The sequence below is a fragment of the Triticum dicoccoides genome, chromosome 5B, assembly GCF_002162155.2.
Source record: "Triticum dicoccoides isolate Atlit2015 ecotype Zavitan chromosome 5B, WEW_v2.0, whole genome shotgun sequence".
NCBI classification, from domain to species: Eukaryota; Viridiplantae; Streptophyta; class Magnoliopsida; order Poales; family Poaceae; genus Triticum; species Triticum dicoccoides.
In genome coordinates, this window is record NC_041389.1 from 25,928,709 (window position 1) to 25,941,382 (window position 12,674).

General features: G+C 45.2%; 1 protein-coding gene and 1 long non-coding RNA gene across 2 annotated transcripts; both read left to right on the top strand.

Moving 5' to 3' along the window:
* The first annotated feature begins 2,600 nt into the window (after positions 1-2,600).
* Positions 2,601-6,709, top strand: LOC119307160 (disease resistance protein RPS2-like). Its single transcript, XM_037583253.1, has 2 exons — positions 2,601-4,233; positions 4,569-6,709. Exons 1-2 carry the CDS (start codon positions 3,520-3,522, stop codon positions 6,273-6,275), a joined length of 2,421 nt encoding a protein of 806 aa, XP_037439150.1. The 5' UTR covers positions 2,601-3,519; the 3' UTR covers positions 6,276-6,709.
* Positions 6,710-9,768: 3,059 nt separating this feature from the next.
* On the top strand, positions 9,769-12,123 carry LOC119307161. Its single transcript, XR_005149178.1, has 3 exons — positions 9,769-9,927; positions 10,044-11,363; positions 11,721-12,123. It is a non-coding gene; the product is annotated as an uncharacterized LOC119307161 (long non-coding RNA).
* The last annotated feature ends 551 nt before the right edge of the window (positions 12,124-12,674 follow it).

Here is a 12,674-nt window from a genome sequence, read left to right on the forward strand (position 1 = left end):
GGACTCCAAGTAGGATTCCTCCTAATTGGGCGCCTCCTATGGCTGCTCCTCCCTCCCTCCCACCTATATATATGTGGGAGGGGGGCGCCTAGCACATACCAGACAATTGCCTAGCCGTGTGTAGCGCCCCCTCCACCGTTTACACCCCCGGTCATATTTTTGTAGTGCTTAGGCGAAGCCCTGCAGAGATCACTTCACCATCACCATCACCACGCCGTCATGCCGACGAAACTCATCTACTACATCGACGTCTTGCTGGATCAAGAAGGCAAGGGACGTCACTGAGCTGAACGTGTGCAGAATGTGGAGGTGCCATGCGTTCGGTACTTGATCGATTGAAGCGCGAAGAAGTCCGACTACATCAACCGCGTTGTGAAACGCTTTCGCTTACGGTCTACGAGGGTACGTAGACACACTCTCCCCCTCGTTGTTATGCATCTTCATGGATAGATCATTGCGTGTGCGTAGAATTTTTTTGTTTTTCATGCAACGATTCCCAATAGAAAAACCTTTTGAGAATAGTAATAATGTTTCTATTTCTGATGCGGAAACACAATCTGGTAATGAACATTCACCTAGTGATAATGATAATGACAATGCTGATATTCATGTAGATACTCAATCAGACAATGATAAAAGACAAGATAATGATGTTGAAATAGAACCTGCTGTTGTCTGTTGAAATAGAACCTGCACCTAGTCCTCTTCCCAGAATGAAGCATCAACATTCAATATTTGTTGTATCTCTAGGGCCCTACTCCATCTATTCATTCTTGGTGCTGTATTTGATTTCCTTGTTGCTATAACAAAATTCAGTGTCAATGCATGAATTGCTGGTGCTGTTCGTATAGGATTTTGTACCACTTCCCCATGGATTAGCTGCCTACATTGCCACCATATATACCATGAGATTGTGGCCACCAGTTCAGCCATCTCGATCGGAGACTTGTACAAAATCTGTTTAATTTATCGCATAGAAGGAAACTTAGTATCTCAGCACCCGACCTGTCCACTAGAGTCGCATCAGCGATCAATGTCTCCACACCCAGCGCCTTCCACACTTCATTTGCTCTAGAGCATGTGAATAATGCATGCTTTATGTCCTCTGCTCCTCCCTTGCATATAGGGCATTCTGAAACTGTGTCGACTTGTGAGTACAGAAAAACATGGCATCGCATTATGGAGACATCTCCAAACAAAGATCTTGATTTTCCACGGAAGTTTTAGGGTCCACAACTTCCTCCATACCGGGTGTGGTGAAGAACCACCCTGTCCACCTGATGCTGAATTATCTCCCAAATAGGTATCCTCACACTATTTATAATATGCCGAGCATACTAAAAAAATGCCGTTCTTTGTTAATTGCGAAGCAACATAATCCTCTATCGCCTGATTAAATAAAGGGATATGCAATATACGCTCGGCGTCTATATGCCAGAAGTTGTCAAGTATCAACTGTTCATCCCACTCGCCGGTGTATGGATTAATTAATTCAAAGACTTTTGGGAGCACACGATTCCCTCGGACGGTTACCACTTTTCTAGAAGTGCTATTGGGAATCCAACAATCATTTCAAATATCTATCTTGGCATCGTCTCCCACTCTCCATATACACCCCTTCTTAAATGTTTGGATCCCCGCCCATGTGCTCTCCCAGATAAAAGACGACCCCTTCTTCAAGTCACAATTTAGTATATCTCCATTGGAATAATATCTTGCTCTTGGAACTTTAGCACACAAGGAGTCAAAATTCTCAATCAACCTCCAGCACTGCTTGGCTAGCATGGCCAAGTTAAAACTGGGAATATCACGAAAACCCATTCCTCCCTTCTCCGTCGGCACACACATGTTCCACCAAGCGAACCAATGCATCCTTTTGTGGTTTTCCTCATCACCCCACCAATATTGCGACATTGCATCAGTGATTCCCTTACAGAATTTTTTGGGGAATTTGAACATGCTCATCGCATACATAGGGATGACTTGGGCTACTGCTTTTATTAGAGAGAGAGAGAGAGTTCTCTCTTTCCATCCATTAACCATAATCTGAATTCTTTCTATAAGATGTTTGAAACATGTAACTCGGTCCACTCCGATCACTGGGAGGCCCAAATATTTATTTGAGAGAGACTCCGTCATAATATTCAGAATTTGGCATACCTCCACTTTAGTTTCCACATCGGTGTTATTAGGGCTAAAATATATAGAGCACTTTGGCTCACTCACCAGTTGACCTGAAGCTGCACAATATTCATCTAGCAATGTTCTCAACGTTTGTGCATTTCTTTGATCTGCTCTCATCAACACAATAGAGTCATCAGCGAATAACAAATGTGAAATTGTGGGAAAGTCACGACACACCTAGACACTACCCGCTGCCTCCTGATGAGCAATGAGTGCTGGTAAACCCTCCACACAAAGTAGGAATAAATATGGTGACTTCATGGTTCGATTCGCCCAACATCTGCTGAGTTTAAAGAAAAAAAAACACCTAACTAGGGATAACGTTGGAATTTCAGGCAAAGAACCGATGAAACAGGCAGTACTGTAGTAGTAGTGCAGCGGCTGGTCCAACCGGACCCGACCAGCGGCGGACCAGGTAGGCGTCCACGGGCTCGAGGACCTCCACTCGCACTCGGTGACTCGGCGGTGGAGCACCAACCTGCGCTCTCTCCGCCGGCCACCCAAATCGACGAGCCCAACCTCCGCCGCCACCCAAACCGACGAGCCCCCCATCTCACAAAATCTCCGAGGTCCGCAGCCGCCCATCCCGGCCGGGGAGATCCTAACCACGCCACCCCAGACGACGAGCCTCGCCGTCCTTCAGCACTAGTGGATGCCCCGCCGACAAAGCTTTCTCCAGGAACCCTAGCTGTGTGCCGGCCACACCGCCCCCAAAATCCACGAGCGGCGCGGGGCCCCCCGAATGGACGAGCTGTGCAGCGGCCACGGATCCCAGATGCTGCGGCTTCTCAGTCTCCGATGAGCGAGGCTCGAGGAGCTTCTGGCCAGTTCCCCCCAGCTCAGGCGAGTATCCGCTGCGCCCTAGGCTTCGTTATCGCCGTGGCGAGCGCCAACTCTCACCATTTCTCGATCTCGCTCGCCCGTTGGTCGCGCGCAGTATAGGCTCCTTATTGCCTGATCAGCGTCCCGCAGTTTGCGAGTTGGTGCAGATACTTTTCTGGCTGTTAAGGGTTACGGCACAATGGTGGAAACAGTAACTGTGGTGATCAGCATTGCTATGCCACTCTTAGGTCTCGTGTTGACTAAGTTCTGGGACCCCATAGCTGAGCTCTTGGTTACCCTTTCCAGATTCGGCACTGTGTGAACGACCTTCGAGAAGCAGTTTACAGACTGGAAGCAATCCATCGCGACCTTGTTTATCTCTGTGCGCTCCCAAGACGGACGGAGTACTGTAAGACATGGTTCAGTCGAGCTAGGGATCTTATACAGGAGGGCACAATAAGGCTTGACTATGATAGCTCCGGGTGGAACTTCTTCAGAAAATATGGCCTGGGAATGCAAGCCAGAAGAAAAACAAAGAGAGTTCCTGGTCTTGTGGATGAAGGAAAAGATTTGCTACTGAAGGCTCGACAAAATCCACGCCCTGTATCTGCTCTCCAGCCACAGTATCCAAGAGAACGTCTTTGGGGAATGGAGCATTACAAGGACAAACTGATTGATCTTATCACAAATGACCGCGAAGCTCCACTGCTTGCTATCACTGGCATGGCTGGTGTGGGGAAATCAACCCTTCTCAAAACATTGTGTGAATCTGTGCCACTTTATGATTTTTTTGAAGAGCTCATCTATGTTAGGGCTGGAATCAAGCCAACTGTTCATGAGCTGCAGCAATATGTCGGGACTTATCTGGGAATACACCTGCCTGATGATCACAAAAGCAGAAGGTCAGCTATATTCACACAACTCGCAGATAAGAGTTTTCTGCTCATCCTAGATGATGTCTGGGAGAGTATCAATTTTGAAGAAGTCGGTATTCCTGTGCCCCTGGGGGAACTAATGGTGCAGCCTGAGTATGGGATCACTCGAACAGCACTACGTAAAGTTGTGTTTGCAGCAAGAGATGAGTCAGCATGCAAAACCTGGAGGGGGCACTCAGCATATGTCACCAGGATGGAGTGCTTGAATGAACAAGACGCTTTTGAACTCTTCGCCCATCATGCGGGGAATACCATCACGAAGGACCAGCGAATCCTTCAGCTTGCACATGAGGTGAGCCTGCTTATCCTGTCATGGTTTTGGTCATTTAAGCTTTTATCAGATTTGCGTTAAGATCTAGCTGGCTGCCTGTATATCTGTCTTTGTAAGAGTATACTACAACTTTATTGACTTTTGTTTTTTCCTATTATTCTGTAGTTCGTGATTTGTCTTTGGTCTCCTATGAATATGTTTTGCCTTCAATAGCAGTCTTCTGTACACTACATGTGAGCACAGTGCAATGCAAACTCAAAATTTGATTGAATACAAATTATTATTTAGAGAGCCCTGTAAATTTAGGATAAGTAATAAAATTCTTAAGAATAACTAACTTGTCATGTATTCAACAGATCGCTGAAGAGTGCAGTGGCTTACCAATTGCTTTGTGCAAGATTGGAGAAGCTATGTCTCCAAAAACAGAGGTCGATGAATGGAGAGGTGCTCTTCGGCTATTGAAGACGTCAAATCTTGATGGAATCTCAGATGGATACGAGGATGTGTTTCAACAGCTGAAAATAAGTTTTGATCAGATAGGGAAACAGCTACAGAATCGATTTCTGATATGCTCTTTGTGGCCCGAGAATGAGAACATTCCTGTAGAAAAGCTAACTGAGTGGTGGATGGGGCTTGGGTTGATTGAAGCTTCTGATCGTGTTACAACAGGGAAGCGCACAATCTGTCACCTGCTGAGTTCTTCATTGTTAGAAAAAGGTGACACTGGAATGTTTTGTGCCGAGACTTCTCACGTTAAGATGCATAAAATGTTTCAGAAAATGGCTCAGTGGGTTGTTAATAATCAAGGAGAAGAGAAACCGTGGTTGCCACTATCCCTCTGTGAATGTTCGACATTACCAGGGCCGAAATGGTGTTCAATAGAAAGAGCTTGGGTATCACGACTAGAAACTGGGAGATGGGAAAATAACAGAACCATTTTGTCTTCAACATCTTCCCCAGGCCCCCCACCATTAACTATGCTGATATCATCCCATGCCTTCTCATTGGATCTAATCACGTGTTGTCAGAAAATCACGTTTTTGGATCTGGAGGGGACAGGTATAAGTGAATTCCCGTACGCCATTTGCTCTTTGCGTGAAGTGCAGTATCTTAACCTTTCTGGCACAAGAATAGAAGAATTGCCTCAGGAAATGCGCCGACTGTCGAAGCTTAAATTCTTGCTTGTTAGAGATGCCGGGGCTCTCCAAAGGGTAGCTAAAGAATTAATCCGAAGTCTGATAGATCTGGTTATGGTGGATCTTTTCTGTTCCAGTGGCTTTTCTACTCATGTTGAGTATGCGCCATCACTTCTGGCTGAACTAGCCACCCCTGGTATAGAGCTTGCACTTGGCTTCACGGCACAGAGCATGACACATTTGAGTGAACTAGGAAAGTTGCAATGGGTCCGTACAGAGGCACTGTGCTTGCACCATTTTGAAGAGAAGTCAAAACTTGTTGACCTGCACCTTGTCGTTAATTTACGGAGTCTGCGAGAACTGACTATCAGGGACACATCTGAAAACCTTGAGCTCTTAATAGCTCAGCATGGCACAAGTTTGCTCCATAGCCTGAACTTCCTTGAGCTGAACAATCTGAGGAAACTAAAGGAAATAAAGTGGAGAAATGCAGGTAATGACATCACAGTGGTTAACATTTGTCATTGTGATAAATTGAAACAAATCACATGGGTCTGTGAGCTTCAGCAACTGGAGCAGCTGACAGTTACATATTGCCAAGAAATGGAGCAACTTTTTTCCACCTCAAAGTTGCGCCCTCATCAAGTGGTAACTGGCTTTCCTAAAATGAGAAGACTCTATTTGGAGAACTTGCCGAAGCTGTCGATTTTTTTTGAGAAAGCTATGGAGCTGGATGAACTGACATATGTTTGTATCACTGGGTGTGCAAAACTGAAGCCCCTAAATGTTAGTAAAGCCAGTGACAACAACAAGATCAGATTAGAATGTGATAAAGATTGGTGGCATGGCTTAGGAGGTGGTCAGGCAATCATGAGCTGTTTCAAACCATGTTGTTGCTGGGAGAAGGTCGAGGACGAGGAAATTTGAAACTCCAGCTGCTGCTGGAAATTGCAATGAAGAAAGGAAGACAATACCAGTGAGAGTTGGACGATGACAGTACACACAGGGACACAAATAACATAGATTAGTTACGACAAAAGCTTCCTGTTCAGTCTGTGAGGTCAAAAGATGAGTTACAAGCCAAATTGCTCGACCGTCTAACCCTGCCCTGAAGCTTCCTTGCTGGGGTGAGGTAGACAACAGACTGGTTCAGTTTTATGGATATCCTTGTTATTCCTTGTACTTTGCTGTTAGATTTTCCTTTCGTTTGCTTTTCTCGTCTTACTACCCTTTAGCTGAAGTTGAAGGAGGAGGGGACTGATTCATATGATTTCCCTTTGAATTCCAATCTATTTACTTGAGTCTTTTCTTTGTTTTCCTTGGTTCTCAATAAACATTGAAGTTCTCATCTGTTAGTATCATGAATCATGATCTTTGTATTTCCACTTTATACCTGATGGACAGTGTTGCATATCGGGAAGCTCTATACATTTTTATGTGCAGGTTTCCCATCACATAAAAGTGCTATTAGTCATATATCTCTAGGCGTCAGCATTTCGGGAATGCAAGTCTGAAGATAGAAGATTCTACCTATTCTGCAAAGACCCTTCATCTGAAGACGGCTTCAAATGATGATCCAATCGATTGGATTGAGGCTTTGATCTTGGCAAGGAGTGTTTACCCACTCAGGTCACTCCATGGAAGTACTAATTATGTGCAGAGTGATGTTTTGGTTTCAATGTAAGACTCCGAAACGGGATGCATCAGGAGGGTCTGAACGAGAGTCTTATACAAGATGGTGAACAGATTATACTTTCGGAATTCTCAAGCTTTCAGAAACAACTGAAGGTCTGAAACTACGTTAGGATCATCTAAGCTTATATGGATCCAGTAGACAACATTTTGAGGTAAGAACAACTGCATTTTGATGCTCATAGTCGTGCACATTCTTTAGGGTGTTGCAAACTTTTAGTGCATAGCTTGGAACAGAAGTGGGAATGCTTGTACCTAAAATCAAATAATGGAACTTCATCTTTATGTGTCCTTAAAAGGTTACTCTGTTCTCTTTTAATTTTACATAGTATTTTATACACATAGTTGTGCAGGAAGGTGGAACTCCAACACAGGGGTGTGGATAAGAAATGAATTTTCTAGTTATCAACATGGAAATGCTAGTTGTATGATCACACACGTACTAAGCTAACCACTGCACTATATTTTCTTGTGTCTTGTTCTCCTACCTCTATTGAATGCTTTTAGTTATGCTCCATTTTGTCGTCTGAGTAATTTAAATGTTCTGCCTTTAATTTTCTGTACATACATGTTGTATTGTATCTGATAAGTAACTCGTCACGTTCCCAACTTGAAGAATTGCAAAAGAAGATGGGTGATAGCCAACAAGATTGATTTTGACTTGTCTTCATCCACAACTTATTTCTTTTACTGTTAACTAAATATTTTCCAATACATGATTTAATATCAAGGCTGGATTCCTACGACTCACCACAACAACTTAGAAATTGCCTTCGTTTTCTGGACCACTACAGCCAAGTAACTAAACCCAAGAGTAAGATAAGGAGCTCAATGAGGGATGCTGAGTTTCTGCACTAGAGCACACCTGAGCTCTTTATAGCGTCTCAGGATCTTTTGCATTTATATCCTGGGTGAGATATGCGTGAACAGGTAATACTGTAAATGGTGAAATATGTACTGTGGAACCTCTGAGCTGTGGTCCAGGAGTCGAACGGATAACCGGCCGCCGTGAAGGTTTTCCAGGTGAGGCATGGCTCATCACGTCAGATGGTGTCCCAAGCTGTGGAACAGGAAATAGACTTTCCCGTTAGTGGAGGGACAGTAGTTGTAACTGCGAGGATGGGTGGGTGTCATCTCTTTCCTGTAGCCGCTAGATTTTTCCGTTAGTGAGGGCTCGTACCTAGGAGCAGAGCCATCCGTGGGAAGGATCTGGGGCCGTGAGGAGATGGAGTTCTTGATCCAGCCAATTAAAAAGCAAGCCACTGATTCTCCGGTCTCCACCATCATGTGTCTGAAGTCTCCTTCCCTGAGATTGACCTTCCTTGTGCTCATCTTGCGGAGCAGATTCATGGTCCATGAGAAGGTTAATAATAGTGATATCGTGATGGAGCCGCTACATTATCCCATCGCCGCATGGGCGGGCGAGCTGCACCAGGCACCGTCCCCGCCGTTTAGCTGACCCAGGCAGTGGTGGTTGCGGAAAGGGAAAATTCACCCCAAGCATCCGAACAATCTAAATGCAAGATGAACCCGCAAGCTCCTGGATGTACGCGCGTAGGTATGTACCCACTTCCAAATCCGATTTTGATACTGGTCCCTGTTAATCTTTGCATTGCCTTGTATGCTAGTGCAATGAATTGCAATGACATGTAGGTTTCTACTTTCACTGGATGCTAATGTAATCTTCGTAACTAGAATAACATCTCCCACACTCATTATTTACTTTGGTCATGCTGTTTTTCCTTCCAGAAAATGTCATATTTGTGAAGCATAACTTGAATGTGCTCCCTGTGATAGGCTTGAAATGAATTGGTCAATTCAAATGAAGGTTTCCTGAGGTGTAGTTTCCATTTTCATTATAATCCATCAGGTTCATTTGTGCAGGAACCAGAGCGGAGAGACAGATTCTAATGGCTCAGTGGGGTATTCCATACAGATAGGGCACAGTGGTCAACTGGTCATTGTTTACGAGACAACAAAGTTTAAGCAGCACAACTTGAACCTAATACAGGTATTTTTCTTCTTCAGAGAAACATGTACTCCCTCTATTCACTTTCATAAGGCGTTGAAGACATTTCAGACAGCATGCAAAGCAGCCCATTTTCAGTTGTCTGAAACGACTTACAAAAGTGAACAGAGGGAGATAGTTTGTGGATGTGCTTTTTTCCTACCAAAAATACTAGGTGTCAGGCTAGACAGTCTGCTGGGGAAGGTAGCACACTTTGTTTTGAAATACCGAGCACATGGAAGGTGGTTTTGTCCTGAAATTTTACATAACTCAATCTGAAAATGTGCAGATGACAGATCAACCAGCGAACGCTCTCTGCCTTGCGCTACATCTGATCACCTACAAAAGAGACAAGCCCTGAGCAATCGCCCACGCCTTCACTCATTTTGGAGATCGCTCAGTTTGCAAAGGACAAGCTTCAGGCCGTAAGCGAGATTTACATCGACCTGCCTAATGATGGCACTACTGTCTTTGGTGAATGGCAAGCTGAACTTGCCGGACGGAAGTACGACTTCCAACGGGCTTCAAGAGAAACCCCTGGATCAGGGGCGCTACACCATACCCACCTCAAGCTAGCGTTACGGAACTATTACTTTGGTTCTTTACCAGTGCGTCAAATCAGGAACTGTCGAGGCAAGTTTTTTGACATGCAGTGTTGTCACTAACTTTGTGCTTCCAAAAGCATCTGTCATGACATGCACATATATGCTCTGCAGGAACTATCTTATGCATGAGGTACCAAGGTTCATTAGGATAACGGGCTCAGCAATAAAGGGTCAGCTCGGAGGTACTCACCAAATTGATCATGAATTCATGTCAGACCAATAATCCCCATACCTCACATGGAGACACCCGACTGAGACTGAACCAGAATTCTCGGTAAGTACCCCTACCAACTTAAGGTTAAGTTGCAATGGTGCCTAAGCACACAAGTTTAAGTCCTCACCAAACTTATGTATGTTCCTTCCCAAGTCACTCATGCTTTTGTATTGCAGTATCATACCCTTCTGTCCCTGCCTCTCATCACTATAAGCCACTCCCCATGCACATCATAAGGTGTCCAAAACCAAGACGGAAGCCCTCCACGAGTGCTTGAAGCTCCTGGGCAACCTCCCCGCACTCACGGATGAGGCACTATCGAAGGTTCTTGCGCCATCGGGCTTCTGCATTTGCACTTTAAGAATATCGGCGGCTTGCAACATAATTGTCATTTAGCCACCAGCCTCCACCCTCATGAACCTATTTTAGACTTGTGTACTATGTCCGAACGTCTGCTTGAACGATTGTCTCGCCGATCAACTGTCTCGCCATCTATGTCGAATCATGTACCTGTGCTTTGTTGTGCGTTATGCCAACATTCTGATCTCGACCCTAGTAGTTCAAATACCAAAACCCCTACTTGTGAAGAAGTTTTTGTTACCATGTTTGCCCACTTGTTTGATTGCAACTTGCGACCTGGCTGTTTACGATCTTGCCGGTGCCGGGGGTTGCGTTCATGTGTTGTCCTGGTGACCTGGTCGAATCCTTGCGTGGTTGTCTTGTCTCCCTATGGTCCACGTGTGATTGCCTGCGTTACCGCCGTCGGTGCCGTTTTACCGTATTGACCGGTGCCAATCGTAGAGCTATCGCCAGTGCCGCTGATCGTCGTGGAGACGCTATCGCTTCTGATCGGTGCCGCTTGGGCCGTATAATCTAGAGATCTTGCCGCTAGGCGTTTCGTGTTCGTTTTTGTTTTCTCTTTCAACCTTCCGTGGGTTATAAACTTATAAATAGGCCTTCATTTCTGTGATATTGTGATTGTTCTGTGGGCTTTGCTTCCTCGCTTTCGGTATACATTCATTGTTTTCCCTGCTGCTGCTCGCCTGAAGGAGGAGGAGGAGCGTCGTGTCGCCTGCTGCTGCCGGGATGTGACCGCGCCGTTTCGAAGATGGACGTGCCGAGGGAGGACGCGGGGTGCGGGTGCGGGTGTGGGCGCAGCCATCCGCGTCCAGGAGGAGGACGCCGCTTCGACGCGCGCCGGGGAGTCCAACGACATTGCTGCTGGGTCGCGCTAGGTGCAAGTGCAACGGAGGGGTTCGTACGTCGACCATGGGGTGCCTCCATCGCGTACTGATTATGTGCAGCCGGGCCCTTTGCGCTGGAGGGCGCTGCCTCCACGTCCGTGTACGAGACCGATGGCCATGGACCCAGGTATCATGGATCTCTTCCCTTCTCTTTTACGGGGCGACGACACGTACAGCCGTGGAGTCCAGCGACCCCAGTCTGTTCCGGAGGACAAGGGATCTGCACGTCATGGTGCAGATTTCCAAATTCTGGTACGTGTACGGCTGGGTCGCTTCTTGGGCTTGATTTTTTTGCTTTGTTTTTGTTGATTGATTGACCCTCAAGTCTAAAGTTCCAAATGGCATGTCTACGGTCTACTTCTCTAGATTCAGGAATTGCATATATAACGTGCTGCCCATCTACTGCATCTGCTTGGCTGCTCAAGGAGAGAATCGCAAGTTCATCTATGTCTAGAAGCTACTTGAATTTCAGTCATCAAATTAGTTTGCCTGTCCTGTTGGTACTACCTGTTCTGTAGTAATTTTTTAGCTTGCTGCTGCCTCTTCTTCTATTGCCTGTTCTCTTGCTAATACATGTTCTGCTTCTGCACTATTTTCTTTTTCTTGTAGTGAAGACAGAGAGTATGCATCCTTGTAAGTTTCCAACTGTGCTATGTTGTCTCAGATCGATCTACCTGTCCTGTTTGACGCCAGCCTCCAGCTGTAGGGTAAATGGTAATTCCCTCTCAGAAATCAGTTCTTTTTTCAGTTAATAGCAGAATTAAGGGGAAGGAATCAGAGCCTTTGGATTCGGGTGGGCGGCAGATCATGCCCGCTACAGCACGACATAGTTCTGTATTCTTAACTCAAATATGCAATGTGGGTTCACTGATTTGTGTTAGTATTTGTTTCACTTATATATCTGTAGATAGGAAGCAGTCATAAAGCGCGTAAGATTTGGATTGGACGCGTAAGATTTGGATTGTGCCATTTATGTACCATATTTTTGTTGTCCACTTGAGCATATCTTTTAAATTTGTCCATGATTACCCAATAAATAGTTCTCTTTATGATGTTATTTGGCATGATTGTATATAATGTTTAGCTGTAAGGGGCACTGTAAAGTGGTACCACTCGAACTAAGGCGTGTAGCCCAACTACTACTTAATTGGCCATGTTGTATTTGTGCTCAACAAAAAACTGTAACATGCAGACATTAGCAATCCACGCTAAGTTAATCTTTTAAAAATTGCTGCGAGGGAATGATGGTATACATGGTATAGTAGTATTGTTTGAGAATATAAGATGCTTGGGAAAAGAAAAGAGAAAAGATCCCTTTATCACTATGCATGCAAGCGTAGAAAAAAAAAACCGCCACGCAAAGCAGCCGGAGAAAAGATCTACTATTCATTAATACGCATGCAAATGAGAAGAAAAAAAGAACCAAAACTGCACTACAACCAGTAGTGTATGTGATCTCTTAACCAGTACGCACGGAAAAGAAAAAAAAATCAAAATTGTCCATGCTATAACACGTGGCCACCCCACAGTCACCTCGCGTCTTAATACCATGCACGTACTCAC